This window comes from Equus przewalskii, chromosome 9, assembly GCF_037783145.1.
Source record: "Equus przewalskii isolate Varuska chromosome 9, EquPr2, whole genome shotgun sequence".
In the NCBI taxonomy this organism is placed as follows: Eukaryota; Metazoa; Chordata; class Mammalia; order Perissodactyla; family Equidae; genus Equus; species Equus przewalskii.
Window position 1 is genome coordinate 15,677,424 of NC_091839.1, and position 25,640 is coordinate 15,703,063.

Here is a 25,640-nt window from a genome sequence, read left to right on the forward strand (position 1 = left end):
CTGCGCAAACCCAACCAGCGGGTGGGGGCGTGGCCTGTTGCCATAGCGACCCGCGCCAGCCCTGCGCCGCGGTCGGGGAAGAGCCTCGTGTCGGGGTTCCAGCCCATTCGGGACCGTAACGAGCAGATGTTCACGACCGTGGAGAGGAAAACAGAGCGGGTTCGACCCATACCATTTTGTCGTAGGACGGCACAGGTTGAAGAAGGGAAAGGACACGCCATTTCCAAATGCCCGCCCGCCCTGCCTTCAGGGGCGTGGCCTCCGCTAAGCCAATCCGCTCCTCGCTTCGGGGATGGACTCCGCCCCTTTTCCTTCGGGGGCGGGTCATTTACGCGTCTATTGATCTTTCCGACTCCGCGTAACCAATCCGTTGCCTCCATCGGGAGGGGGCGTGGACCTGCGCCCGGGAGGTCGAATATTTTCCGTGATCAAACGCTTCTCATTGGCTTCCCCTCCTCCGCTGAGGCGGAGTCTTCCCCGTTTCGCGCTCCCTTTTGGGTTGTGCCACCCTGCGGGGAACCAACCCCAAAGCCCCAGGGACACAGGGAGGCGTGTCCTCAGGACGAGAATCCCCATTGGCTTCGCGGCTCGCGGGAGGGTGGGATGGGGCAGCCGCTCTTGGGGTTCATTGGTCCGCCGATTTCACGGGGTGGGACTTGGCTGGGCCTAAATTCTATCCGCGGTCCCGGACCGGTTTTAGGGCGAAGCTGCCATGCGTTCCGGGGGCCGCGGGCGGACCCGGCTACGGCTCGGAGACCGCGGCCTCTTGGAGCCCCCCTCACCGCCCAAGCGCCGCCTGCTGCCGCGGGCGCAGCTGTTGCCCCTGCTGCTGCTGCTGCTGGCCGTGGCCTGGGCGCTCTACACCATCTGGGGCGGCTGGCACCGCCGGACCGAGGAGCCGCTGCAGGGCCGGGAGCTGCGGGTGAGGCCGGGCGGGGGCGCAGGCAGCGCGGGGGCCCGCATTCCCCGCCTCCCCTTCCCTAAGGTCTCAGGTTCACGTGGCTTTTTCATATGGCCCTAGCCGCAGGTGCCAGGGTCTCTGTCCTTAGATCGCATGCCCCTTGCCAATGGAATGAAGCTTCGGGCTTGTTCTGTAATAGTGGCTCCCCTTTAAGAGGAAGGGTCTGGGGTAATAAGACTGAGAGTTCTGGGTTCTAATCCTAAAGTCAGCTCTTTGGAAGAGTCCCTTCTCGCTGGGCCTCGATTTCCCAATCAGGATTAGGGTGGGCTAGACCGGATGGGCTTGGAGGGACTTTTCCCAAGTCTAGAATTTGTCCTAGGAAAACCTCCGATGCTGGAGGCAGCGATTTGGGAGAGGACCCGGGGCTTCTTAGGGGCGACGGCGCCCGGGGTAGGGTCGGAACGGGGGTTGCTCTCATGCTCTGCTCTTTTCTGCCCCATCCCACCCCTCTCCCAAGGGCCCGTTGGTTGGAAACCTGCCCGAAGCCCGGCTGCGGAGGGTGGTGGGGCAACTGGACCCAGAGCGCCTCTGGAACGCTTACCTGCGCCCCCTGCTGGTTGTACGGACCCCGGGCAGCCCGGGCAATCTCCAAGTCAGAAAGGTAAACGGCTCCACCTCCAACCCGACACGCAGCCTGCCATGGAAAGGGAAATAGGGAAATAGGGAAATTCCGCCTAAGAACCCAAAGCGGCTAAGAGGCTGCTCTCTGTACTGCCCCACCAAAAGCGTACTATGTGCTAGGCACGAGCAACCGCCCTATGAGGTGGGTACCAATGTGATCTTCGTTGTGCAGATGGGGAAACTGAGGTCCAGAGCAGTTCGGCATCTTGCCCAAATCCCACAGCTAATAAATAGTATACTTAGGGTTTCGACCCAAACAGGTTAGATCCAGAGCTGGTGCCTTAACATCACTGTATTGCTTCCCAGAAAGCATCGAGAGACATTTGAATCCTGCCTGAGTTCAAATCCCACCTCAGCCACGTGGAGTGTGACCTTGGACTAGTTTCTTAACCTCTCTGTGCCTGTTTCCTTATCTGCAAAACGGAGCCATTGACAGTCCCTACCCCAGAGGGTTCCTAGTGCTATTGAAGAGTGAGCTGAGATTAGTCTTGTTGGCATCAAGAGGAGGGTCACCCCACCCCTGGCACCCAGTAGGTACTCAGCAGAAGTGTGTTAAGGGGACGATTTAAAGCGAAGTGGGGCTTGCGAGTCAGCCTGACCGCTCTGCTAGGCTCAGGTCACGTGGCCCTTCTCCCCGGTCCCCGCCCACCCTCCTGCCTCTCTCTTGCCACTAGTTCCTGGAGGCCACGCTGCGGGCCCTGACTGCAGGCTGGCATGTGGAGCTGGACCCCTTCACGGCCTCGACGCCCCTGGGGCCCCTGGACTTTGGCAACGTGGTGGCCACACTGGACCCAGGGGCTGCCCGTCACCTAACCCTCGCCTGCCATTATGACTCCAAGCTCTTCCCATCTGGGGCGGCCCCCTTCGTGGGGGCCACAGATTCGGCAGTGCCTTGCGCCCTGCTGCTGGAGCTGGTCCAAGCCCTCGACTTGGAGTTGAGCAGAGCCAAGAATCAGGTGAGGAGTTGGGGGAAGGGTGGGAGTGGGGGGTAGTGGCTGCCTCTGCCTTGGCCCACGCCACCAACCTTCCTCTCCTGGTTTCATCTTCCTGCCTCCAGTCCACACACAAAGCCACAGGCATCTTTCCACCTTCTGAATGTCACATCCTGTCCCTCCTCTTCCTAAAACTCTCCCATGGCTTCTACCTTGTTCCACGCATAAGCCAGAGTCCTCATAGTGGCCCACGAGGTGTGCCCTGTTACCTCTAGTCTCATCTCCTCCCTCTCGCCCTTCACTCAATCCACGCTAGCCATTCACCTCCTCTGTGTTCCTCAAACCTGCAAAATTCACTCCTACCACAGGGCATTTGCACTTGCTATTTGCTCTGCCCAGTGTCCCTGTAAGAAAGCCCAAGCTCCCTGGCCCTTGCTGACCCCTCAGGCCTTTGCTCAACCCTGTCTGGCCCCAGCCCTTGTCCATGTTGCCTCCCTGACTGGGAACACTCTTCCCTCTGCTCCACTTTGCGTGGCGACCTCCCACTCCCCCTGCACGCAAACATCCCTTCCAAACAGCCCCGACGTGCTTCCGGAGCCAGGTTCTCTTCCACCCCTTCCTATGCTCTCAGGACCCTGTAGTTCTTGGAAGCGTCGGTCCCAACTGAATTTCACTGGTCACATGATTATTCATTGGTAGGTCTGTCTCTTTTGCTAAACAAGCTTGGGGAATAACAACGATAATCAGAGCCAACCCCGATTTAGTGACTGTATGCCCGGCACTGTTCGAGGACCTGGATTTGAATCCTGCCCTATGACTAGAACTGTTAGGGACCCCGTTTCTACATAAGGAAACTGACGCTTCCAGGAGTTAGTGACTTACCCACGGCTGCTCGGCTATGCAGTGGCTGAGCCTGGATTTGAACCCCGGCAGTCTGACTCAGAGCCCATACCTTTGGCCGGTTTGCCCCCTTCGGCTGTGCAGGTGGGCAGGAAATGTGGGTGGGTTGAGGCGAGGGCTGGCCCTGAGCTGGCCCTGACCACCGGCTCCCACAGGCGGCCCCGGTGACCCTGCAGCTGCTCTTCCTGGATGGGGAGGAGGCGCTGAAGGAGTGGGGACCCAAGGACTCCCTCTATGGCTCCCGGCACCTGGCCCAGCTCATGGAGTCTGCGCCCCACAGTCCTGGCCCCACCAGGATCCACGCCATCGTAAGACCAGGGCCCCACTGGGTTCCGGCGAGGTGGGGAGAGGGTGAAGCGAGGTTGGCGGCATCCCGCCTGGCCTCTGCAGTCCTGGCCTCTCTTCCTAGGAGCTCTTTATGCTTCTTGATCTCCTGGGAGCCCCCAACCCCACCTTCTACAGTCACTTCCCACGCACGGCCCGCTGGTTCCATCGGCTGAGGAGCATCGGTAGGTGAAGGTGGAGGCAGGCACCAGCCTGGGGTGCGGGAGGCAGGCCGGGGCGGGGCAGGCACCTGTCCTCTGAGGGGTCCTCCAGCCTTCCTTCTACCTCGCTAGTCTCTAAGGCACTAGGGCAGAAACATAGGATGCCCCACAGCGGTCAAGGGCAGTGATGACCAACGTGGGCTCAGGGGCCAGACAGTCTGGCTTCGAATCCCAGCTCTGCCTCTTCCCAGCTGTGTAAACCTGGGCAAGCGGCTTCCTCTCCCCGAGCCTCCACTTCCTGTCTGTAAAATGGACGTGGTGGGAACGATCATCGGGGACCTCCCTAGACTCAGAGGGATTAATTGAGCTCGGGAACACAGTAGGCCCGCAGTAGGGGTAACTGACACTCATTCTGGTTGGCGTGATCAGCGCTCTACCCCCAGGGCCCCTGCCCTCCTCTGATTGGTGAGCAGGGGGACCTTTGACCCTGAGGGGCTGACCCTTGCCCTGTAATCCCCGCCTCCTCCAGAGAAGCGCCTGCACCGTTTGAACCTGCTACAGTCTCATCCCCACGAAGTGATGTACTTCCAGCCCGGGGAGCCCTTCAGCTCCGTGGAGGACGACCACGTCCCCTTCCTCCGCCGAGGTACTTGCTGGGGGCGTGGGGGGCAGGGGTCCAAGGGAGCCGCGGATGGGACCTGGCCCTGCCCCTTCCCCTGGTGGCGAGTGGCTTAACCTCTTTGTGCCTCGATTTCCTCATCCGTAGAATGTGGGTAATAATAGCCCCCGTCTCCGAGTTGTTGGTAGAGGATTGAGCGTGTTCACACCTGTAACGAGCTGGGCGCGGTGCCCGGACATAATCGTCTGAGCCTCCATGATCGCGGTTTCTTCCGGCTATTGCCTTTCAAGGCCCCGGCAGGCCAGCAGAATCGCCCGAGGAGCTTCGGGAAATGTCCCGTCACGTTTCAGCCCTACTGAACTGCAGTCGTGGACCCCTGTGTTATTGTGACAAAACTCCCAGATGATTCTGCTGTCCAGCCGGGTTCAGAGCACAGGTTTCAGCATCAGACAGGTCTGGGTTCTAGGATCTGCAATTTACCACTGGTCGACCTAAGGCAAATTACTTAGCCTCTCTGAGCCCCCGTTTCTTCTGGAAGAAGAGGTAGAAACATACACACACATATCTAAGTGTATATTCATCATTGCCAAGTGGGTGAGAATTAGATGAGGTATATAAAAGTCCCATCTTCGCAGTGCTTGCATATGTTAAGTGCTAAAAACTTTTTAAATTTTTACTCTATAAATTACGCATTCAACAAATATGCACTCCTTACTTCTTATTTATTTATTTGTTTGTTTTTGGTGGGGAAGATTGGCCCTGAGCTAACATCTGTTGCCAATCTTTTTTTTCCTTCTTCTTCTTCTCCCCAAAGCCCCCCAGTGCATAGTTGTATATCCTAGTTGTGGGTCCTTCTGGCTCTGCTGTGTGGGACACCACCTCAGTGTGGCCTGATGAGAGGTGCTAGGTCCATGCTCAGGATCCAAACTGGCGAAACCCTAGGCTGCTGAAGCGGAGTGCGTGAACTCAACCACTCAGTCATGGGACCGGCCCCCAATCCTCTATTTTGTATATGGGACGCCGCCACAGCATACCTCAATGAGTGGTGTGTAGGTCCGTGCCCGGGATCTGAACCTGTGAACCCCAGGCCGCTAAAGCAGAGCATGCGAACGTAGTCACTCCGCCACCAGGCTGGCCCCGCGTTCCTTACTTCTTTATTGGTTCACTCGGTGAATACTTCCCAAGGCAGGTACTGAGCTAGGCGGCAGGGATACGGTGACGGCCATAATCCGCTTGGCTCCTGTCTGGTGGGGGCAGATATTTAGCGAATCTGGACAAACACAGAGGGAAGTGCTCGGAGGACGGGAAGGCAATGTAGTGCCGGGGCTCAGGGCACAGACTTTGGAGACAGGCGGCCTGGGTTCATATTCTGACCACTGTTTACTGGAGGCGGACTCTTAGGCAAATCACTCTGTCTGCCTCTGTGCCTCGGTATTTACATCTGTAAAATGGGGGTATGTATAGCACCCACCTTAAAGGATTATTATATGGATAAAATGGGGTGTATGTGTGTGTGCGAGTGTGATGTATCGGCCTGGAATAGAACAAGTACTGTCTAAGTGCTAACTGTGAGTAAAGAAGAGAAAAAGAGCTTAATAACGTATACCGGGTGAGAGGGTCAAAGACATCTTTCCCTTCTTCTGGTCTTTCCATAATCCATTGAGGTTTTTTTTTTAAAGATTGGCACCTGAGCTAACATCTGTTGCCAATCTTTTTTTTTCTTCTTCTCCCCAAAACCCCCAATTACGTAGTTGCATATTCTAGTTCTAGGTCCTTCTGGCTCTGCTGTGTGGGACGCCGCCTCAGCGTGGCCTGACTGCGCCCAGGAGCCAAACTACTGAAACCCTGGGCCGCCGAAGCGGAGCGTGCAAACTTAACCACTCGGCCACAGGGCCGGCCCCCATTAAGTTTTGAGTTTCTCTAATTTGTGTTATGAAAACAGTAGATATACTGGAATATGTATTTTAAGCTAACATGTTGCCCTCACACACTTAAAACCATCAGTCAGAGTTCAAGTGCCAGAACAGAGTATCTTCTTGGGGGAGTGGCGGAGGGATGAGGCAAGGGTCCCGAGGCTCCTGGGTCAGCCGTGGGCCTGACTGAGTCTGCTCTCTCTCCCACAGGGGTCCCGGTGCTCCACCTCATCTCCACGCCCTTCCCCTCCGTCTGGCACACGCCGGACGACTCTGAGGCCAACCTGCACCCACCCACGGTCCACAACCTGAGCCGCATCCTCGCCGTGTTCCTGGCGGAATACCTGGGGCTCTAGCCTGCCTGGCTGACTCTGGAGAAGCGCCCAGCAGGGCACGTGCCAAGGGCACCTGGAGCCAACAGAGCTCAGGCTGGGCCCGCCTGGGGTGTGCTGGCTGGTCCTGCTTAATACCTTCGGCTCTGCTTGGGCTGTGATTGGAAGACCCTCTTTCCTTTGACTATCTCAAGCTGCCACTCTTCAAAGACATGAAAGAGACCAGCGTGGGGTGAGCGCCAAAGGAATCAGAGGTTGGCCCCTGCCCTGAGGGAGATGCTTGGGCGGAAAGTTTGCAGGGGCCAAATGCTGTTCTGTTTTGGTCAGCAAACCAAGGACTGGCATCTGGACCAGCAGTACCACCCAACCAAATGAATTCTCTGTGGCCCATGTTCTTGTGTCAGTTCGCTCTCCAGAATGGCAGCCTTACTAATGCACCGGTCCGAAACTAACTCCCCCTTGGATGTGCCCCGTGTGGCCCAAAGAGGATGCGCTCGTAAGAGGGAACAGAGGACATGGAAGCCGATACTTGGGAACTCTAGATTCTGCCAGATCCAATGAGCATTAAACCAGTGTTTCTGGAAAACGTCTTCTACAGAACTGGCACAAATAGGTGTTGCATGAAAAAGGGGATCGAAAAAGCAGGGTGAAACAACTTTAAATGAATTTCTTCATTGCACAATAGGAATTTCCAAGAGTAAGATGGAGAATGCAGTGTTTTCTCAAAGTATTTCTCACCATGGAACCCCTTTATTGGGAAGCACCTCACAGAACTAGGGTGCCTCAGAAGATACTTTGGGAAACACTGAGTTTTGACAGTTTGTGTGCACTTAGGGTAGGAATGGGTAAGACAGACCTAGATTCACTGCAAACTAGTTACACCAAACCATCTTTTCCCTTTCAGCTGTGGGGACAGCAGTACGAGATGGTGGGTGTAACAGCAACTCTAGTGATGGCCTGAGGAATTATTTCCCAACTCTAATTTTCAAACTTAACCAGGGTGCTTATTAAAGAATGCAGACTCCCATGGAGCTGGCCCAGTGGGGTAGTGGTTACATGCTGCAGCCTGGGGTTCATGGGTTCCCATCCTGGGTATGGACCTAGTATCACTCAAGCCACACTCTGGTGGCATCCCACATAAAACGGAGGAAGATGGGCACAGATGTTAGCCCAGCAACAATCTTCCTCAGGCAAAAAGAGGAAGATTGGCAACAGATGTTAGCTCAGGGCCAATCTTCCTCACCAAAAAAAAAAAAAAAAAAAAAAAGTAGACTCCCATTCGGGGGGGTGGGGCAGGGGTAGGGACCTACTGAATCAGAACCCCAGGGAGGGGCTGGGACTCTGTAACAAGCACCTGAGGAAGACTCACGATCAGCAAAGTTTAGGACATGCTTTCCCTAAGGATACAGTTTGGTGCGTTTGCAGCAGCTTAGCAGCCCACTCTGAAGAAAACCATGAAACGGAGGGCGCCTAGCAAGGGGGTCATGCGGGGCTCTGTGCCTGCTGATCTGGGGACCTGGCACCTGGGAGGCAGCAGGGTTGCCAGGCTAGGACAGAGGGTTACTAGGTAGTCACTGAGCATTTGCCTTCCAAGCTAACTCAAGGCTGGAGGAGACTCAAGAGAACTCACAAGCTGAAAGTCAGGATATCAAGTAAGAGAAGAGAAGGTCCTCGATTCAATTCTTCCACAGTAGCTGACATTTATTGGCACCTACTATGTGCCAGGTCCCACGCGCACTTTATATGTGTCAGCTCATTAATCTCCCCCCACATCCTGAGGTCGGCAGTTTCCGGTGCTCATTTTGCAAATGCAGTGGTTAGGGCTGAGAATGATGAAGCCGCTGCTCAGAGCGCCCGGGTGCTCATGCACAGCTGTGCTCCAAACCCCATGTCCTACCTCCCTTCCAAACACCACCTGTGCTGGACCAACAGATCATCGACCAAAAGTCACTGCTGCAGAGGTTTTCAACGGGCTGCCAGTTAGAGTGGGGCTGGGGCAGGGCACTTAGAGGTGGACTTGGCCGGAAGTCCAGAGTCCAGAAAGGGAAGTGACATTCATCAACAGTTGGGGTGGTGAGGGTCTCAAACCACAGGGACAGTTCCTATTTCTTCTTGTGTGGCAGGCATGGGGCCAAGGACTTAAAAGCACACCGTGTCCCCTTAGCCTCAGAACCATCCCAGAAGCAGGTGAGACCATCACCTCGTTAGCAGCGGGAAGCAGGTTGGTCAGTTACATCCCTGGCCCCTAGGCCTCCTTGCATGACATCTTGCTTGCGTGCTACACACCAGGACTGGGCAAGGGGCCTGATGGACATTCTCTGCTTGAATTTGGGGTAGGGATTGTGAGCCCCATTTTACAGGTGAGGCTGCTGATCCTTGGCAAGGCCATCTCCCAAACTTGGGCTCCCCCCAGCTTCACGCTATGAAGGTGCCACTTGGTGTATCTGACGAGCACAACTGTTGAGCACTCTACATGTGATGTCTCTCAGTCTTTTGAGAAAACGTCAGTATTTGCATTTTTCAGATTAAGAAACAGAGCTTCACAGCGACAATCTTCCTCAAGCAAAAAGAGGATGATTGGCAACAGATGTTAGCTCAGGGCCAATCTTCCTCAGCAAAAAAAAAGAAAAGAAAAGAAACGAAACTGAGCTTCAGAGAAATCAATTGCGGAAGATCACATAGCTAGACACTCAGTGCAGTGTGTCTAGGTGTACGTTTTATTTTATTTATCCTGCTTATGACTCATGGCACTGATTAATCTTTGACCAGTCTGGACTTTGCAACTGTTGTGTCTTTAAATATTATCTTTGCACCATTTGCTCTTCTCATTCTAGAATGCCAATTAATGTGTTCACTTATCTCACTCTATCCTCTACAACCTTTCGTATTTCGTATTTTCTCAGGTCTTTTTTTTTCTTGTTTTTGTCTCTGTGCTACTTTTTGGATTTAGCTCTAGTTCAATAAATCTCTCTTCAGCCGTGTCTAATTTGCTGTTAGCCCAATCATTGAGTTTTTACTTTGGTTATTGTACGTCTGTGGGTTTTTTCCTTTCGTAGCTGCTAGGCTATATTTTAGCTCAGGGGGACCGGCAGATATTTCCAAGCCCTCATTGCATTAGAATCTGTGACGGTTTCACCATCAGAAGCCTTTGTGGGTCTGTTTGTGCTCTCATTTCTGCTGGTTATTGCTCCCGCTGCTTTATTTCCATGCGTGTTTGGTTATTGGACTGTGGACTCATTGTGTGAAAAACCACTGGTGGGGATTCTAAATGAGAGTTCTTTCCGCCAGAGGACTGATGTTTGTTTCTGCCAGACATCTCAGCTCGAAGCACCCCGGAACACAGGGGTGATGCAAACCTGGGCTGCAAAGCTGAGCCGAAGGCCAGCCACTGACCACAAATTCCCAGGGTCTGCTTTTTTCTTTCCTTTGCCCTTGGGCTCCCCTCAGCATTTAGAACATCTCTGCAGTCTCCCAGCTCATCCTTACCCGAGCTTATGGTTTGGTGGGATCCCAGCTATTAGATTCCCCACCTTGGGCAGGCTCTGGCCTTGACTCCAGCCTGCTTCTCCTAGTAAGGCTACAAGGAGCAAACCCAAGTTTGTCCCCATCAGCAAACGCCCTCAGAGCAAAAGTGGTTTCAGGGCCCCATGTACCCTTTCCCTTAAGTGTTTGGCTTACTGTATCCTTAACTGTATTTTATTGGCTATTGCATGCTTTTAAGATTTTTTACTTCCTGTTTTCAGCAGGAGAGCTCAAATAATCGGGCCCTCCCTCCACAGGAAACTGAAGTCCCACGAAACCAAGCTAAGATTCAAACCCAGGTCTCTTTGATTCTAAAATCTAAGTATTAAATAACTACTACGATAGATCCTAATCTCTCTGGAAATTTTGGTTTCTGGTAAGAATGTCAGAGACTTAGGCGCCTCTCAATATCCATTTTCCCCTCTTCTTGTAAACTTGAATTTTTAAAATGTCTTAATTCTCCTTTTTCCTTATTAAATAATTAAGTGAATATTTTAAAGCTTTAATTACAGGGATCCTTAGTAAGAGTTTTTTGGTGGGCATAATGCACCCAGCTAAAAGACTACATTTCCCAGCCCCCCTTGCCGCCCTTCCATATGGCTTTCTGACCAGGGAGATGTATATAGATATAGTGCAGTACTTCTGGGAAGAATGGGGCTTCCCTTCCTGCAAAATGGTGATGGCTGGCATTCTAGCAGCCATCTTGGACCATGAGGATGAGGGCCACAGCCAAGGAAATCGTGAGCTAGAAGGAGGCTGGCTTCCCAGTGACTTCAGAGCCACCATACCTGCCCAAGTGACATAGATGAAAAGAGTCAAAAATAATCTCAGGCTAAGGGACTGGAGTAAGGATCCGCATTCTCTCAACTTTTTCCATCCCGCCACACATGGGCCCATGACCCCTTTCACCCCCCCAGCCCCCTCCCTGAGCAACACACGAAGCAGTCTAGGCCCAGCCTTATAAATATTGATTTTATAGAAAGGACCAATTCAAAATCGGTCAGATGCCACAAGCTAGAAGCTTCCAGAACCACAATGATGAAAAAAAAAAAAAAGCAAAAAAAACCCCCAAAGAGAACAAACCAAAATACCCCAGACCAAACTGCCTGAAAATCAAAGTCTCAATTGACCAAAGGATTCTAGAGAAACGCATGTGGCTGGGGATGGAGAGACCCCAAGGCCTGAACAACTACTCAAGAGTGGAAGGAAAAACAAGCCAGAAATTCAAACCCACGGTCCCTGCCCAGCGGCCCCCGACGCTGTCAAGAGCGTGGCAAAGGGCTTCACAGCTTTTTTGTGGGGAGAGTGATGGCAATAGCTTAGATCACAGAGGAGGGGAATTTTTATACCTCAACTCTTTTTTTTTCCTCTTCCTCTTTAGGGGAGCTGGAGAGACAGGTAGCTCGAGGTTAAGGAGAAAACAGTGATTTTTACGATTTTAATGGGGAAAACATCTAGAAATGACAGGCTGCCGTGAAATGTGCCAAATTGGATCTGTTATCTGATGGCCCCCAATTCCTAAAGAGGAGGTGAGCCTTGGTGTAAGAGGTTATGAGATGCGCCCACCTTGGCAGCTGCCAGACTCTTGGGAGAACGCAGCTCCAGAGACAAGGAATCGGAGGAGGGAGCGGAAGGGGGCCAGAATGGGGGAACCCTTAAGGAGGACCAAAATTAGCTGCCAGTCTGCTCCCTGCTGGTGGGTCCCTGGGGTGTAGAAAGCGGCAGGGAGGGTGTTGGGGCTGAATGGAGAAGAAATTGAGATGCTGATGAAAAAAAAAACACACCCTACTTGAGGGTCCACGGCCCTGGGTCTGAAGAGTAGAAAACCACTGGGGGTCAGTCAGTCCCAGTGCTGTCTTGGGTTACCCCCCCAGAACCCCGTATCAGTTCTGGAGGGGGATAGGTGCTGCCTGGATGGGGGGGTAGAGGCTGCTGACTCAGTCCTGGCCCTCAGCTCCCAGGGGGAGGGGGTGGGGGTGGGCATGGTGGGCTCTCCCCCCCCCTCCCCCGGCTTCACCTCCCCTCCTCCCGGCCAGCCCGGCCGCCCCCGCCGCCGGGCCCGTTACAGGGCAGCACCCAGTTGTTATCGTGCAGACCCAGGCGGCAGCCAGGCGTCTCGCGATCGGCTCGGCGGCAGCACATCCAGTAGGAACGTCCGTAAGGCAGGTCGTGGTGGTAGGGCTTGGGGTGCCAGCGGCAGAGCGACACGTCACCCTTCTCGTATCTCTTGCGGCACTGCTTGCAAGGGTCATCGCGGTAGAGGGGGTCGCGGCTCCAGCGCGAGTCTGTGGCCCGCACGCCAAACGCCTCGATGATGCCCTTGAAGTGGTGGCAGGTGCACTTGAGGGCCGCCAGGGCCCGAGTAGGCAGGAAGCTGAAGATCTTGACCAGCACGTGCTCGGGCAGCAGCAGCATGTACTGCCGTGGCTCGAGCAGCCTCTGGATCTTGAAGCGGATCTCCAGGAAGTCGTGCGACACGTGCCGGTACAGGCGGCACAGGGAGGTGTCCGCTGTGCCCTCGGCATCGTCTGGGCCTGGCGCGGCAGCTGGTGAGTCCGCCGGGGGTGGCTCGGGGGGCCCGTCGGGCCCACGGGACTGGAGGAAAAAGAGCTGGCCCGGCGGGGGCGGCTCCTCAGGGCTGACCGTCAGGCACACCGTCTCCTCCTTCACGTTCTTGGTGCCATCCTTGCCAAAGAAGATGCACTCGTCCACCACGCCGGTCACCACCACATCCACGTGGAAGCCTGACGCTCCGCAGTCCCGGGCAGGGGGGGGAGGGGGGGCCGGGGGAGTGTCCTCGGGCCTGGCGGGGGCCGGGGTCTCAGCCTCGCTGGCTTCATCTGCCCGAGCCAGAAGGAACTCCACGTTGCTGGGGAGGGCGTCCCGAGAGGGACTGATGAGCTGGTACAGGTCACAGGTGATCTTGTCCTTGGCTCGGGCCCCGGGCCCTGGGCTGCCGGGGTAGGCACATCCGGGCCGGCCCCCGTTCCCGTTGGCCAAGCTGCCATCGGGTGCGCGGGGCTCTCGGCCGTTGGAGATCCGGAAGGCGATGCGCACCTCCCCGGGGCCTGGTCCAGGCCGCTCCTCCTTGCGGAGGCCCTTGGCCGGAGGGTTGTCCCGCTGGGCCTCAAAGTGGGCCACCGCCTCGGCTACCCGGCTGCAGTCCCCGCCACCAGACCGCCGTTCGGACCCCAGCCCCTTGGCAGGCCCGCCCTGCTCAGCTGACACAAAGACCACAGGAGCTGGGGCGCCGGGGCGCGGGTAGCTCTGCAGGGCCAGGGCGGCCCGCTGTTCCACCAGGGCCACCATCTCAGCCACAGAGAGCAGGTCCACATCCTCACCGGCTGAGGCTGGGGTCCCCTCAGCAGCAGGGGGCCCCTCCCGGCCCCCGGGGTCCGGCGGAGCCTTAGTGGGCTCCAGACAGCGCCTCCTTCTCTTGGCCTTGGAGCTGTCACTGCCCCAGTGCCCCTTGACCTTCATGGAGCTGGCCCGGCTGCCCCCACCACACTGGTGGGCCACAAAGAAGGCCACCTTCTCCTTCGTGTTCCCAGGCTTGATAACATACCACGTGTCCAGCAGGACTCGACCCTCGTCGCCAGCAGCTGCTGCCGAGAGGAGCGGGGTGGGCTGGGAGGCGGGGGCCTCGGTGGCCAGGGCGGGCGGCGTGTTCTCCGAGTGGGCAGGCCCGTGCTCTGGCTCTGCCCCGCTGCCCGGCTCAGGGCAGGCTGGCGGCTTGAGGGCTGTGGACGGTGGGCGCGGCTGGTTCTGGGAGTAGGTGCCAAAGGGCCGGGGGCACCAGAGCTGGAAGGGCAGGAGGCTGCTGCGGTCCATTCTGGGCAGTGGTGGCAGACAGGCAGGGGTTCACCACATCTCAGGACCTGGAGGGTGGTGGGGGGCTCCACAGGCCACCTGGAGACAGGGAAGAGGAGGTTGGGGAGCTGGAGGAACAGCTTGCCCTCCAAGTACCACCCCAACTTCAACTTCCCCTGAGGACATAGACCAAATTAGACCACCAAGAACTCTAGTCCCGCCCCACGGCACAGGTGAGCAAATAGAGGGATGCAAATGGATGGGACCTGCTCTTTGAAAACCCAGAGCGTGACCGGAGCTGGCAGCTTGCTCCAGCCCCACAGACCAGCGTGCACTGCCTGCCTGCCTTCATCACGATCCAGAAGCCTCCGGCTGCCAGAACCTTTACAGGGAATCCAGAGTATCAGCTGACAGACAGCTCCTCTTTCTCTATTTGCTCACCCAGTACCAGTTCCTGAAAAGACAGGAATTCCCAGCCCTGCCCCCAGCTCTGGCTGCTTGAGCCCGTGGAGGAAGAAACAAGGTGGGCCAGGTGGGAGAAGAAAATCTGAGATCAGAGCCAAAGAGGCCCTTAAGAAATTGGCTCTTCGCTATGTTTGGGTCACGGGGCTCTCTGAGAACCTCTTCAAGCTGGGTATCCTCACCCCAAAAAACGCACACACTGGCCCAAGACTGTGCAGGCGACCCCCTTCAACACAGCCAGACCCCTGGGATACGAAGGCCTGTTCCAGTCCAGCCTCCTCCCCGAGCTGCGCACAGGTTAAAGGGGGTTCAGAGTGGAGTAGGGTGATATAGTGCAAAACCAGGTCCTCAAACTTGGTTTCTGAATTTTCTGATTCAGGGCTGTCTTAATGAGGACCATTTTAGTTTGCAATAACTTTGTGTGCATGCCCTGATCTGCAGGCAATTCTGCTACGGAGCCTGAGAGGCCCACTTTCCACCGCAGGACCCATAGGTAGCCCATCCCTCTGTCTCAGTCTTTCCCCGGCCCAGCTCCCTCCAGACATCTCAAAACCAAAAGCCCTCCAAACCTCAAACCTTCCACATGCCTAGAGACCAGGGCTCAGCCAACTATGGCCCCCTGGCCATAACTGGCCCCACGTCTGTCTTTGCGAATAAAGTTTTATTGAAACATGCTCATTTGTTCATGGCTGCTTTCATGCTGCAATGGCAGAGTTAGGTGGTTGTAACAGAGAACATATGGCCTGCAAGGCCTAAAATACTCATTTTTTGGCCCTTTAAGGAAAAAGTGTGCTCACTCCTGCAGTACAGACTGTCCCTCTAAATTCAGGCAATTCCACAGACACCACTAAAACCCCATTCACTTCATGGTCCTGAAGACACCCATTCAAAATCCAGACGGGCTCCAACACCCAGAGACACCAGCAACAAAGGGAGTCCCAATCCTAAAAATCTTTAGCCCCCATGATCCCTAATCCCACCTACCTCTCACATACTAACAGCCTCTGCTGAAATCCCAGTTCCTTGTTTAAAAAAATCACCACACAGCCCCTAAAACCTAGAGAAGGCTATATTTATCACCACCAATACGTCTAAATGCCCAGGAACAGATGATAACACAGCCAAGGGCATTCTCTAGGATGCTAGCCCTCTACAACTTAGGCACCCCCTGAAATTTCATAATCAGTTCCTATCCTTATCTCCAGAATCTCAATGCCCAGCCCCCCCCCCCAAATATCTAGACCCTTTGAAATCCCACTTTGAACTTCTAAACCTAAAAATATCCCCTCCAGCACAGAAGGCCCCAACCTCAAGGTACCCCTCACAGATCCCATGCCTACTACAAACGCCAACACACACAGCAATTTCCCAACCTCACAATGCCCCAAAAGACCAGTTTCCTGGAATCCTATACTCACCTCCAACTCTTTCTAAACCTCCCCATGGCCTCACTAATCCTTCAGAAGCCCCTTCACTGCAAAAGAACTCACCGAAACGGAAAAGCTCCCTAACACGTGCAACTAATCCCAAATCACGTATTTCTCCAAGCCAAAGGAACCCCTAAAAGACTCCCAAAGAAACCTCACAGATGTTCTAAGAGCAGACGCGTGCTTCCTGCACGCTCTCTGGGAGCTGACTAGGGGCTGTTCTGACAATTCCTGAGAACCTTCCCAGGACCCTGTGAAGCCTGCAGTGTCACTAGTCCTGATTTCCAGATGAGGCACAGAAAAGTCAGGAGAAGTCGAGGCAGACCCGAACCCAGCCATTCTGGCCCCAGAATTGGTATTCTTAGACTGCCTACTTTGCTTCTAAGTCTCTCCGTGGCACCTCACATCCTACACCCACCCGACGCCCCAAACCACATAGCAGACCCCCAACAACACAACCGAACATTCCACATTAGCAAAGAGCCCAAAGCCCAACCCCAAGGCGCCCCCTAAGCTCAAGGGAACCCCACAGTATGCCCCATACCCAGGCAAAAACTTCCCCAAGTCCCAAAGCATCGCTGAAACGCAAATTGCCCCCCAAATTTTGTAGGAGTCTCCCCGAAACCCGCCAATCAGCACAGGGGACCCGCGCAACCTAGACACGCCCCCCCAAGCGCCCGCCCCCGCGAGCCCCGCCCCCTCGCGGAGGGGAGCGGGTGGAGGCACACACGCATGCGCAGAGGCGGAGAGGGCCCGCCCCCACCCTCCTTCCCTCCGGCCGCCGTGCGGGCGGGCGCGCAACTCGCTTCTCTCCGCCCCTTTGTTGACAGACGCGCGCGTGACGCCCGCAGCCAATGAGCGACCGCCGTTCGGGGCCGTGCCCATATAAGGAAGGCCTTGGCGAAGGGGCCCAACTTCGAAAGAGGGAGGAGTAGGCGAGAGACGACGAGGTGGGCGTGGAAACAGCCGAGGGTAAGAGAGCGAGGAGCAATTCCCAACTTCCTGCTAAACGGAGGAACGAGGCCAGGGCAAAGGCCAGGGCCTTCAAAGAGAGGTTTATTACGCGACGTTCCCTCCGAACAGGAGTCCTGATTGACAGTTGAGATTTAAAGGGCCAAGCAGCTCCCGGGCTGAGACTCCAGGGCGGAAGGAAGCGGGCAAGATCTGAGAGTGCCCACCTTTAGCTGGGAACCCTGGGGGTCGAGATTTCCTGCGGGGGGGGGAAACTGGGCAGCGGGATCCCCTCACCCTGAAAAACAAATGGGCAGAACCCTGCGACGGCTCCCGCGGCGCTGAGTCTAAGCCCCTGGGCTTGGCATTCAAGGCTCAGGCTGCGTGCCCAAAGGACCCCCAGTTCAGCCTTTCCAACCAGGAGCCTCCAATGCGACTCCGACTTGGTACAAGAAAAGAATATGAAAGGCCTCAATAATGACTTTTTAATATTGACTACCTGTTAAAATAATATTTAGGATATAATTTAACAAAATATTTAAAATTAACTTCACCTCTTTGACTTGTGGCTACTAGAGTTTAAATTATACAGGCGGCTCACATTATATTCTATTGAACGCACTGGTCTACATCCTTTCAATGCCAGGCCAATTCAAGACACACCCACAGGTGGCCCCACTGCAGGTACCTGTTGGGACATCACCTGTGCCCCCAGCACCCTGTCCCAGCCTTGCCTGCTTGCGACCATCCCACACATCACAGCCAGAGGGTCTGCTTAAATCAGAAAGCAGACCCTGTCCCTACCTACTCAGAACCTGCCATGACTCCCTAGTGCCCTTGGGGAAAAGCCCTGGTACCCAACTTGTCCAGCCTCACCCCTCCCAATTCCGCCACACCCCCAGTGGACCCAGGCGGGCACCTGGTCTGGCATAGAGAGTAGTTAGAGTACTCGGGCCTCAGCTGGTCCTGAGTAGACTAGGAGCTGGTCTCATCTCCACTGTATGGATGAAGAAACTGAGGCAGGACAGGTGGCCGAACCAGCCCAAGGTCACCCAGAACCGGTGTGAGCTGGAACAGGGATAAGAGCCCAGGAATCCAATTCCAGATTACTGCACTGTTGTTTCCCTATATATTCTCAGGGTCTCAGCTCAGCCACCCCCACCTCCAAGAAGCTAACCCCCTCCCCAACCCCGGGGTCAGGCTCCCACACTGGCCTAGTTGCTTTCTAATCCTCAGAGTCACCAAGCTCTGCCCTTCCATGGTCTTTGCATTTGCTGTTCCCGCTGACTTGAATGCCTTCCCCCCAGAGCTCCACGTGGCTCGACTCCTTATTTCATTTGGGTCTTTGCTCGAATGTAACTTTAACAGAGAGACGTCCCCTGAGGACATTCTTGGAAACCACCCACTTGCTCAGAGGGGGACCTCTGGGTTTCCTCCTCCCAGCTCTGGTCATCACTGTCTAGGGATGGATCCGTCTCCTCCACTGGACTGTGAACCCCCTGATGGGGGGTGGAGGTGGGGGGGAGGAAGGGCCAGAGAGATCGTGGTCATCACGGTGTCCCCCGCAGGACTGCCCCAACCCAAGCTCCCTGCCCTGAGGCTCCACATCCTAATGGCAGTGTAAACTCTGTTTCACACCCAGGTTGTCTGTGTCCCAGCCAGCAGGGTCACTGGAGCAGAATTTTCTAACTCCCCACAGAGTCCAGCACGACCCCTGACACTAGGTCAGCTTTCCGAGACTGCGCCACGAAGACCCATTTATCGTACAACACCATGACCCAGAAAGACTGAAAATAACAAGATGGAAAAAGCCAGACCAGGCAAAGACGAACCCAGAGACACGTAAAGGAATGACACTACCACTTAAAAAATAACAATGACAAAACAAAAGGTATTATTAAAGACACAGATGGGGACAAAGGAAGGGAACCCACTAGCCACAAAACTTCTCAACGTATGTGAGGCTAACAACATGGCCTCAAAAGAGATGAAGCAGAAAACAAGAGAACAACAGAGAGTCTGGCAAATCCAGAGTGTAATGGGAAACCTTAACGTCTCTCTCCATGAGAGACTGGCTGAAAACAAAATTAGAAAGGACCTGGACCACAGAACCAACATCCTTGATGGAACGCCCCCAACAATAAGACAATCCACATTTTCACATTCCTGGTCTGACATTATTCAGAGGTCCTCCTGGGTGCTGGCCCTGGGCTGGTGGCTGGGGACACAGAAATGACTGTGCTTCCCAGGAAGAGCTCATGGGAAAAGGGGGCAGACGTCCAAACAAACAATCATGACCAAAATGAATATACTGGAGAGAAAATGATGGTCGCCACAGCAGTTAACACTGAGCCCTCACTGGGGGCCTTTGCTCGAAGCGTTTCACACATATTAACTCATTTAATTCTCACCTCGTCTCACTATTTTTAATCTCCTTTCAAGATTAGGAATCGGAGGCAGAGAAAGGCTAAGTAATTGCCCTTGGTCACAGCTTGGTGGCAGAGCTTTGAATCAAGGCCGGCCGACGCCAGAGCACACGGCGTTCACGCAGCTCGAGCAGCTTTTTACTGAGTATACCAAGCACTTTTCGGGGATCATTCCGTTCAGTCCTCAAGGCTTTTGCACTCTCTGTTCCTCCTGCCTAGAATGCTCTTCCCCAGATAGCCACATGGCTCGCCCCCTTACCTCCTTCAGGTTTTATTCAGAAATCACCTCCGCCAGCCCTTCTTTGATTTAAAACTGCAGCCTCCACCAAGAGCCATATGCGCTCACCATCCTCTTTCCCGATTTTTCTCCTTAGCATGCTCTGCTATCTAACGTACTATAAACTTTACTGAGAAAGTTCACTGTCGGTCTCACCTCACCACAATGAAAGCTCCCCCAGGGCCGTATTTTTGTCTAGTTTTTTCACTGCTGGATCCCCAGCTTTTAGAATAGCACGGAGCACTTGGCTACGTGCAGTGTGGTCCCCCACCCCCCCAGCAGCAGCCCCTGGGAAGGTGGTAGAAATGCACAGTCTCGGGGCCGCCCTTCCCCTCCTGAATCAGAATGCACTTCGACAAGATCTCTAGGAGATTCCGGTATGCATTTAAGTCTGAGAAGCAATGTCGTAGCACATAGTAGGTGTGCAATGCACATCTGAATGAAAGGACACCGCCATGCTGTCTGCCTTCTACACGTGTGCTACTCGGGACCTCCTGGGAAAAGCTGGCTGGTTCCAGCCAAGTCCAGCTGTGGAAATCCTGCTCCCAGGACGGAGGCAAGAGACCACCTCCTCTAGGAGCTGTCCTGGTGCCCTCCCAAGTGACGTGGAATCTCTTCCTGCTGAGGCCGCCTCTGGCAGCACCTGTCACCCGTCACTGCTGACTGACAATGACCTGGGTGAAGGCCTCTCTCCCCTCCTTCCTGTGGCCTTCTGGAAGGCAGGGACCTCTCCTCCAAGGTGCAGCTGCTCCAGCCTCTGCACATGGCTCGCTAGCCTAGTTTAGCTCCATCCTTTCCATAGGAGCCAGAGAGATCTTTCCAGGCACAAATGGGACCACATCCCTCCCAGACTGAAAACCCTCCCACAAGGTGCAAGGTTGCAAAAAAAAATGCATGTCCGTGAACCCTTTCTCGGAAAGCTACTGGAGGATTTGCTTCAGCAAAATGAAGGAGTAAATCAAGAAAAAGAAAGCTATCAGATCAAGGAAATAAGATGCCGTGTCTCCATAAAAGCACAAAGAAAGGAGAAAGGCTGACAATTAACAAGCTAAGTGTGCCCCTTAAGAAGCTGGAAACAACGACAAAAGGATAAACCAAATGATAAAGTGCAGATCCCTGACTCCCCACGCTGACTCAGGTGACTCCCCTCCCCCCGACCTGGGGCGCCGCCATCCCAGGATGGCGGCTGTCAGGGTCATGCCAGCTCAGGGCTGGGCACAGAGCGCTGCCCACAGTCACACAGGAATGGGTGGCAGGACACCAGGGCTCTGCTCCTGGTCCTGCTCCTTCTGTTTCCCACCCTCGAGATCCCGCCACCCCTGCCACCAGTGCGCCCCTTTGTCCACAATCCTGATCCATCCAAACTCTTTTTCTTGGCTTTTTGGCCTCAGGGTCTCCCGGCCTCTCTCCCCTTCTCAAGTCTTCCTGTCTGAATAATAGCTCCCTAAAGAATCATCCAGGCCTCCGGATCTAGAGATACAGGATGCCAGGCATGGCCCGCCAGCACCCCAGCTCCCCCACTTCTGGGGGTGTGACCTCAGGCAAGGTGCTCAACCCTCCGTGCCTCAGTTTCCCCCACCGTAAAACGCAGATTATACCAGCACCCACCCATAGCTGGGTTCACGATTCATTGAGATCGACCCAGAGGAGCACCCAGTGCCAGCCAGGTACCGAGGGGAGGCTCAATATTCAGGGGCTGGGATTATTAAGAGAAGGTGAGACTGCCTAAGAGTTTGATAATCACTGACTGAGCCAAAAGACGTCTTCCCTCTTTATTTCACATTCTGAAATTAAATGGATCGCAGCCTCCCACAATAACCAAAACATGGCCCTTCTTTTGTTACTGTCGGGTACAGGGTCTCACTTATTAATTAAACTGATATTTACAGAGCGGCTACGGTGTGCCGGGCACTGTCTGGGCAGTGGGGATAGATACGCAGGGAAAGGGGGACCCAAGTCCTGTCCTCGTGGGGCTGACATACTAACTGGACAGAGGCTCCATAAATACACAGTAAGCTGCAAGGTGGCAAGTGCTGTGGGGGACAAATATAGCAGAAAAGGGGGATGGAGTGTCAGAGGGGGTGGGGGGTGGTTACGATCTTAATCAAGGGGTCAGGATGGCATCACGGAGCAAGGGATGAGCCAAGCGTTTTAGAAAACCTGTGCTTTTAGGAATAATACAGCTCTACCAGAGCCGCTAGAAATATACCATTAGACATGGTAAAAATATCATTTTGTATGAGTAAGCTTCAGACAAGCACAGGCTGAAAACACATTTAGGATCTGAAGAAATGGCGAAATAACGTGGAAAGCAGGCACATTTTCTAAGACAAACAAATAAAGGAAAGGAAAAAAGAGTGTTCCATTACCCCCGGGCACCCAGATGTGACGACGACCAGGAACAGGCATGATTGAGAGCTTGGTAACTTTTCCGGAAACCAATAGGTTTTCAGAGACAAAGTGTTAAAAATCCATGAAAGCAAAGACAAGCAGACAGAGCTGGCAGGAGGGGCTGAAAATGAATCAATAACAGAGAACTCAAACCTGAAAAATGCGGGGCCAATGCCACCAGAGCCGCAAGATGGTCCTAGCACTGTGACGACGGCAAGCTCCCCAAGGGCAGGGTGTGGACTACTCCTAGAAGGGACCCCAACTTTCCAGAAGAGGAAATGGAGGCCCAGAGAGGTTAAGTGACTTGCCCAAAGTCACACCGCTGATGGGTGATGAAGTCAGGATTTAAATCTGGGTGTTCTGGCTCCAGAGTATGTACTCAATACATTTTTCTTGAAAGAATAAAAATCACAAAAAGACCTCCCACTTATGGAGAGCTTCACGTGCACTAGGCATTTGATATAGGTTACCTCATTACCTTACAAGGGCCTCATTGTTGGAATGTGGCCCCATGTTACACAAGAGAAAACTGAGGCCCAGAGTGGGAATGCAACTTGGCCAAGGACACACAGCAGCAGAGGTGAGGAACCTGAACCTATCTGAAGCCAATACTTTTAATCATAAGCTTTCCTCGCAAAGTCAGAGAACTTATGACTTAAACTCCCGAAGCCTCATGGCAAAGAACCAAACCGTTTCAAGAGGAATTACAAAGTTGCCAAGCTTCCCCGGGAGGTCAAAATGACCCAAAGGTGGGGGGGGGGGAACCACACAGTGGGTAGAAATAATTCCTATTCACGGAAATACCTGGAGTCGGGCCAGGCTGGGCATGGGCAAGTGAATTATTTATACTTGGCTGCGGAGACGGATGGGGACAGATGGAGTTTCTGGGCACCCCCTCAGGGAGTCACCCTTGGACTTGGGAGCCCAGCAGCAGAGAGTGGGGAACTAGAAGAGTCAGGATATGGGGGCAACCTGGGAGAGAAAGGAAAGGAGGCAGGCTGGCTGGCATCTCCCTCATTGGTCCCTCTCTACCTGCCTTCTCTCTCAGGTTGCAGGCTCCCACTGATGTTAAAAAAAAAAAAAAGACAAGTCATGTGTCTTCAGCACTTACTCCACTTTACAAGCTTGCCTCCCCGAACTGTCTCACCTTCCTAGGGTTACTCATCCCATCTTATAGTTGAAGGGAGGTCAAAAGACTGGCCCAAGGTCACAAAGCAAGTAAATAGCAGAACTAAAATTCAAAGTGAAGACAGCTTCAGTTCCCCAGTCGCTGCCTACTCGTGACATTGGACTTCCGCACAAGGAGAGTGAACCAAACTACGGCGGTGAAAACACAGATGCTGAGCCAGGATGCCTACGTTGGAATTGTGCGTCTGCCTTTTAATGCTGGATGACCTTGGGAAAGTGGCTTAACTTCTCTGTGCCTCTGCTTCCTTTCTGTAGAATGCAGATAATAACAGCGCCTACACCTTAGCAGTGTTGGCAGAATTAAACAAGTTAATATGCACAAACAGCTAAGAAGAGGGCCAGGCACTTCCTAAACAATAAGCGCTAGCTGTAATCTACTGTGGGGAGCCCCGGCATGCTTCTGAGCTGGGATGTGCCCAGATCGGTGCCAGGTGCTGAGAAAAAAAGCCCCTGGGCTGAAAAGGAGGGAATTCATTAGCACCTGTGACCCAGTCACATTCCTGGGGTGGGGAGCTTCCCACCAACAGATCTGAGACGGAGGACTTTCTGCCAGCCACAGTAAGGATGTTATGCAGCCTCCCCTCTTCTCAGTGGCACGTTGATCCCACGATACAGAAAATGACACAGAGTTTCAGAGAGGGGAGACTTGCCCAGGTCACAGAGGAGTGGCAGAATAAGGGATCTGAATGCTGGACTGCCCATAGAGATAACCCACTACGCTTCTCTAAATCCCACTGGAGAAATGAGTGCAAAAGGGTGTCTCTTCGGCCCCTTCTGGCCGTATGATCCTACAGTTCTGCGACTGTCTTGTTTACCGGGAGTCTCCGGCTGGACGAGGAAACTATCGCTACATCCAGACCCCTAATCTCGCGCTCCCCATCCCACCCCGAGTCCTAGAGCCTAACCCACATACCACTCTACCATTGACTTCTCTCTCCCACCATCTCAACTTGAGCTCCTGCCCCCAGTCGGATCCAGAGGCCCCAACCCACCGCATCCACAGCTGGCCCCTCCCTCGCAGCCTCCAGACCCGCTCATTCATCTAGCCCTGACTTCCAAGCCTTTCCACAACCCCCAGGCTAACCCCTTCGAAACTGCCCCGTTCAGGGCCTCTGCCTGGACGCCCAGCCCCTTCTCCAACTCGGGACTCCCTTCCCCAGCTCTGAGCTCCCTAACAACCAGTCCCAAAGCTCGACTCCCTCCCCACCTCCAAGACCCGTCCCCAGCCCCCATTCCTCCACTACTCCCTCGAGCTCCCATTCCTCCCAATCCCCTCCCCCAAGCGATCTCCCCTCGCCCAGCCCCTTCTTTAGCCCCTGCCTCTTCCCTCTCGCCACCTGGTCCCGAACCCCCGCCCCGGCTTTCAAGCGCCCCTGGCCCCCTCTCGGGGTTCTCACCATCTCCCCGCGCCGCAGCTCCCTCGGCTACGCGGGTTTCCCCCACTCGCTCCTCTCCAGCCTCCCCTTCCGGGTTCCCGCCCCGAAGCCCGCTGGGAATTGGAGTCCGAGCGGCCACGGACTACACTTCCCAGAAGGCAGCACGGCCCAGCTTGGAGGTGGGGAAAGGAAGCAAACTGGGCGGGCTGAGGAAAAGAACGACTCTAACTCCCAGGAGGCGGAGAGGGCACTTGGCAGCGCAGGCGCAGAGAGCGCCCCCGCCAGGCTCTCCTCCATTTTGGCCCAGGACCCTCGGAAAGGGAATCGAGAAAAGTGCAAACGGGTGTTTGTGAGGGGTGGAGAGTTGGGGAAGAGCAAGGTTATCGATTTACTTAAACTCATTAAAATGATAATAAACAGTGCCTTGTAATTTCTCAAACACTTTCCCATCCATTTTCCCCCCCTGGTTTTCTTACCACCACCCCCTAATTTATAAGTGAGAAAATTAAAACTTTGGAGGGAGGCAAGCCCCCACGCACTAGGAACTCGTCCACATCACGGTTAGAATAGGAGCTCCACGAGGACAAGCCCCTTTGTGCACCTTGTTCAAGCACCCACAACAGTGCAAATAAGTGTCGAGTCAATATTTATTGCATGCTAATTATATACTGCAGACAACCATAGTAAGAATGATCCCAAATTTAAAATTAAAGCCAGAAAGAGATTAAGCCTCTTCTCCATGGCAACACAGCAAGAAAGTGATTTGAACTGAAATGTGTTGGACGCCAGGGCCTCCGCTCCCCACTAGGTCGCTGGATGTCCTCCCCTTAAGCTGCGTTTTCCAGTCCATCCTCCTCGTGGGCCGTTTCTAAAATGCAGGGTTTGCTCTATCGAAGGAACATAAATCTTCATGAGGGAAACAGCTAAGATCCAATTCCAATGGCCTTGCTCTTCGAATCTTTTCTCAATTTGTGGCTCTTTAACGTGGCCCCTGCCCACTAGATTCTCCTGGTCTGTGAGCCTTCCCCACCGCACTGGGAAGATCGC

The 25,640-nt window shown here is 54.3% G+C and overlaps 2 protein-coding genes across 2 annotated transcripts; one reads left to right on the forward strand and one right to left on the reverse strand.

Annotated features, from left to right (window-relative positions):
- The first annotated feature begins 52 nt into the window (after positions 1-52).
- On the forward strand, positions 53-9,749 carry QPCTL (glutaminyl-peptide cyclotransferase like). Its single transcript, XM_008509462.2, has 7 exons — positions 53-922; positions 1,419-1,562; positions 2,257-2,538; positions 3,570-3,722; positions 3,824-3,923; positions 4,429-4,545; positions 6,642-9,749. The coding sequence occupies exons 1-7, from the start codon at positions 713-715 to the stop codon at positions 6,785-6,787; spliced, it is 1,152 nt and encodes a 383-aa protein (XP_008507684.2). The 5' UTR covers positions 53-712; the 3' UTR covers positions 6,788-9,749.
- Positions 9,750-11,709: 1,960 nt separating this feature from the next.
- On the reverse strand, positions 11,710-24,725 carry FBXO46 (F-box protein 46). Its single transcript, XM_070632984.1, has 2 exons — positions 24,615-24,725; positions 11,710-14,194 (listed from the first exon to the last, which is right to left on the reverse strand). The coding sequence occupies exon 2, from the start codon at positions 14,114-14,116 to the stop codon at positions 12,299-12,301; it is 1,818 nt and encodes a 605-aa protein (XP_070489085.1). The 5' UTR covers positions 14,117-14,194; positions 24,615-24,725; the 3' UTR covers positions 11,710-12,298.
- Between the last annotated feature and the right edge of the window lie 915 nt (positions 24,726-25,640).